Here is a 5,066-nt window from a genome sequence, read left to right on the forward strand (position 1 = left end):
CCCCCTTCGTAGTCTTCATCTCGGGGCTGGGACCGAGGACCCTGCTTGGAGCCAGTTAGATGCTCTGAAGGAAGTTAGGATTAAGGGAGAAAATAGATTGAACATTTCCAGGTATAATCCAGGCTGAAAAACTACCAAAAAAGGCAGGGGGCAGTTTCCCACTGACTGAATGTGAAAGCCAGGTGGTACGTGCAGCTACTAGACACAGGCAACTCAACAGGTTTATGACACAAATTCTACTTTGTTTAAAATAATTTACTTTTTTGCTTTGAGAAGAAGATAAATCCAGGTCCACTACAGATGACCTTCCTCATTCGTGATCCTTACAGAGCTGTATATTCCAGCCAAATAAAGCAATCGAGAAATGGTCTGGGACACGGGAAATTGGGCCACCTCAAGTTTCCCCTGACACTCCCCCCTCTGGCCTGCCCCGGTACTAGCCAAACTGTCAGCCTCCTCCCAGGAGACCTTCAGCCTCACAGTACGCATGCAGACTTGAACCAGAATGGTTCAGAATGACAGCGACCACTCCTAACAAACAAAGTTGCTCCTAGAATGGCAAAAAGAGATCAAGTCTACAGGTTATCATAAAAGCTAAGTTTATTCAAAATAAAAGACTTTTTTTTTTTTATTCTTCGCTTCTTTCCTACCTTTTGGGCATTACAATGTCCTTCAGATACGGTTTTTAAAAATGGATATATGCATCTGGGGGTGCCTGGCCGGCTCAGTCACTTAAACAGCATACTGCTGATTTTGGCTCAGGTCGTGATCTCACGGTTCGTGAGTGGGAGTCCCCCCTCTGGGCTCCATGCTGACAGTGTAGAGCCTGCTTGGGATTCTTTCTCTTTTGCTCTCTGCCCCTCCCCAACTTGTACGCATGCTTGCTCTTGAAATAAATAAACTTTTAAAAAAAAAAAGGTATATCTGGCCATATAAAATGCTGGCAACCCTTGGCTGGTCCTCAGGATTTTCTTTATAAACACATAAAACGTAGATTCCTCCTAGGTCCTCATTCCCTGTGGCCTTGTGCTCAAAAAGGCTCTGGTCTTCTAGAGTTACTTTGGAAAGTCTGCTTTTTGAGGAACAGTCCCTACTGAACGTGCTGTCTAAAGACCTCCGGATGGAATCCACTGCGGAATGTGGAGGATCCTCACAAGCCTGGTAAAATCTACCTGTAACACAGTGGAACTCCTCACTGTGAACTGGAAAGGAGATGCAGATCAAAAGTCAGCAGCGTTCCGAAGCAGGTAACAGAAGAAACTAAGCTGGAAGGCTTGACTCAGCCACCATTTGGGGTTAAGTCTATCTTCTTTTGGAAATTAACGAGCTGACTTGCCGTTGGCAATTTGTCTTTCCTGACAAACGGCTGGTGTGAACATTCATTCCTCAACAGGTAGAACTGAGTTTTGGACCCAAACCTCCCAATCCTAGTAAGGTTTGGGTTCACCAGAGATGTGAGCTTGACAGCAGAACAGAAAAACCACTGGGGTCATCAACCTATTTCTAAAGCTCTAGGAAGGAAAAACGGGGTTGTTTCTCTGACCTCCAATGGCCATTTTAAGGGCCATTAACACCCACCTTGTATCTTTTGGCTCATGACTCTAAACCATGGAGACTTAATAGTTTTCTTCTTGGTACAATATGGAAGAATAAAAAGCACATTGAACTGTTAAAGCCTTCTGTGAGAGGAAAACTGTTCTGCATGCCATTTTCAGAAGATTCTCTCTTATATAAGAGTTTCTGGTTTTCTGGGCATTTTGTTCTTTTAAAAGGTAAACACTTAAATCTTATTGCTGGTGGTTTTTTTTTTTTTATCAAACAGGCTCTAAAAACTTACCTTTACACTTTCCTAGAGCAGGCGAATTTTTATTTCATCAAGTATTTAGCACCAAACCTAGCCTTAAATTCTGTTTTCTAAACTGCGTAAATAACCGTACAACCTCTTTTAGCCTAAGTAATATGGGATACTTGGGGCTTCTCTTCTTTAATACTATAGGAGACGAAAAAATCATTTTTCCCCTCTCTGAGTTCTTGACTGAGACCCCTCTACCCCCATAATAAAAGAAAGACGAACAAGCGAAAAAACAAAGCTCATTAACATGGGTACATATGCAGGGTAGAGACCTAGGAAAATGAATTCCCTAAAGGGGGCCAAGCAGCCATTTAAATACCATCTTCAGCTTAAGACAAAGCAGAATGTTGGAGGGAGGGCAGAGGTTACCTGACAAGCACGGCAGATAAGGGTTTATTACCTAGGCTTAAGTCCTATCCTTTCTCCACTGATAACCATTCTCTTTTGATTTAGTCATAAGACTCTGATACACACAAGGAGACTCCTCTAAGTGGAGACTGCCTTTATAAAGGTCAACTTCACTCGTGTGTGGAATGTGAGAAACACAACAGATGAACACAGGGGAATGAAATGAAAAAGAAGATAAAAACAGAGGAAGGCAAATGGTAAGAAGACTCTTAAATACAGAGAACAGGCTGAAGGTTGGTTGGGGGGGGGGTATGTAAGAGATGAAGCAGTGGGTTCTACTCCTGAAGCCCAGACCTCACCGTATGCTAACTACCTTGGGCGTGAGTGAGTGTGTGAGTGCTAAGTGTACACGTAAGTGTTCCTGACAAAAGGGGAACGTCTACTCTGGGGTCAGAGCTTCTCCGGCCTTTGCAGTTGCTTAGAATAACTTGACGCCAAAAATGGCATATTTTACGGTGCCATAGTCTCCCCTTCACTACCATCATGATTGAATTGGGAATAAATCACTCTCAACTAATTTACCAAAGTATTTAAAAGGCACCCAATTTAGAATTATTGTTGGTAAGACATTGTGCATTTCATCACAGGGAAGTACTGTTTAAATAGAAGTCTCTAAAACCCAAAAGACATCTTAGATGTCAGTTTTCACTTGATTTACAGTTGTGAAATCTTTTCTTTTTATGGACTGTTTAAAAGGCAAAATATTTCAAGCCTCATAGAAAATAAAAACTTAAAAAAAGAACTGAAGTAAACGTTTTTCCTTTAAGACTAATTAGTTTTAGGGGCCCATGGCTGGCTCAGTCAGAAGAGCATGTGACTCTTGATCTCAGGGTTGTGAGTTAGAGCCCCACACTGCATGGAGAGATTTAAAAAAACAAAAACAAAAACAAAAACAAAAAAACCCTAATTTTTAAACGTGTTAAAGTTTAATTTTAATAAGCCAAATTCCCATAATAACCATCTTTACAAATAATGTTTATAATATACTCATAAGAATATAGAAAACAAATGGTCTAAAAGGATGCTATTAAAAATTTGAAAATCTGGGGGTGCCTAGGTGGCTCAGTCAGTTAAGTGACCCACCTTGGCTCATGTCATGATCTCATGGCTGGTGAGTTCGAGCCCTGTGTTAGGCTCTGAGCTGACAGTTTGGAGCCTGCTTGAGATTCTTGGTCTCCCCCTCCCCTGCTCATGCTGTGTTTCTCTCTCAAACATTAAAAAAAATTTTTTTAAGTAACTTCTACCCACTTTCAGAGAGAGAAACAGATTTTTATCCATAATAGGAAATATGCAAATGGTAAAGGAGGATTTTTTTTTTTAAACTAAATAAAGTACAAGGTAGTTTCATGCTTAGTTGGTTCTTAGGTGGGGATTTTTTCCCCTAGTTCTATAATAGTCACGTAAAATACTTGCATAAATTCATATACATACAATATTTTTAGAACTCTTATTTCAACTGAATCCCAAGGGTAAAATTCAAGAAGCAGTAGAAAGCTGCAGTGAGAGGTTATAAAAAAGTAATTAAAAATTTGTTTTAAATGTATATTCTTGAGAGAAAGAGCACATGCATGCGAGAGAGTGGGGGAGGGCAGAGGATTCAAAGCAGGCTCCATGATGACAGCAGAAAGCCCATCAGGGACTTCAACTCAAGAGCTGTGAGACAAAGTCGGACACTTAACAGACAGATGGCCAGTAGGGTGCCGTCANCTGATGTGGGGTTCGAACCCAGGAACTGCGAGATCATGGCCTGAGCCAAAGTCGGATGCCTAATCAACTCAGCCACCCAGAGGCTCCAAAAAGTTATTTTTTAAATTAATGACTTGGCCTTAAAAAGTAGCCACTGTGAACGGAGAGAGGTGTTCTTAGTGTAAAATGTACACCAGATTGGGGCACCTGGGTGGCTCAGTTGGTTAACCATCCAACTCTGGATTTCAGCTCAAGTCATGAACTCAGAGTTTGTGAGTTCAAACCCCACAAAAGGCTCAGGCTCTGCGATGAGGGTGTGGAGACTGCTTGGGATCCTCTCCCTCTCTCTGCCCCTCTCCTGCTCATGCACGCTGTCAAAATAAATCAATAAACTTAAAAAAAAAAAAAAGACTACAAAGAATCAGTTTGAAATAACATGAAATACTTCATACTGAAATTCATACTGAAATACTATGTTGTATATACTAAATAAAAAGCTAATTTCACTTTTTAATATGGCTAACTAGGAAATTAGCTTGTGTTGTATTTTTATTGGACAGCACAGCCTTAGAAACTTTTTAGAGGGGCTAAGTTTTAATTTTTTTATTAATACTCTCTACACTCAATATGGGGCTCAAACTACCCACCCTGAGCTCAAGAGTCACTTGTTCCATCGCCTGAGGCAGCCAGGCGCTCCGAGAGAACAATTTTCTAAAAGGAAAAAAAAAAGTCGGCCTTTCCTTGCGGTAACTCTACATGGGTGAACACGTGTCTTTGGACGTTTTGCACAAACTCTGGACACACAGGTACAAACCATCTGCAGCTGCTGCCTGGGTGTCATGGACGTCTGCCTGTACTTTGGAGGTCACGCTAATTCTTCGGGCTTTCCTCTCAATTGTGCAAGGGTCTGCTGAGTCTGCATGAAAAGAAGCACAGCCAGTAGGAAAGGGATTAAAGCTGTTCGTGAGAAGAGCAGACAGGCTCCCAAGGACCCGTCATGGGGCACGCACAGTTGAGTGTGACCCTATTACTTTGTGTCACCGTCCGTTCTCAGGTCAGGGTAAGTGCCAAATTTCATACTGCTTTACAACCTATGCAGAACAGTGGCTCTTTGGAATGT

General features: G+C 41.6%; 1 protein-coding gene across 1 annotated transcript in view; it reads right to left on the minus strand.

Annotated features, from left to right (window-relative positions):
• TAB3 (TGF-beta activated kinase 1 (MAP3K7) binding protein 3) overlaps positions 1–5,066 on the minus strand; it is a 48,999-nt gene that overhangs the window by 2,891 nt on the left and 41,042 nt on the right. Inside the window, exons 9-10 of the mRNA XM_077745322.1 lie at positions 4,761–4,862; positions 2–64 (exon numbers count right to left, since the gene is read on the minus strand). Of these exons, the coding sequence (XP_077601448.1) occupies positions 2–64; positions 4,761–4,862 (165 nt within the window). The remainder of the gene's footprint in view (position 1; positions 65–4,760; positions 4,863–5,066) is intronic.

The sequence above is a fragment of the Crocuta crocuta genome, unplaced genomic scaffold (genome assembly GCF_008692635.1).
Source record: "Crocuta crocuta isolate KB4526 unplaced genomic scaffold, BGI_CrCroc_1.0 scaffold630, whole genome shotgun sequence".
Classification (NCBI taxonomy): Eukaryota; Metazoa; Chordata; class Mammalia; order Carnivora; family Hyaenidae; genus Crocuta; species Crocuta crocuta.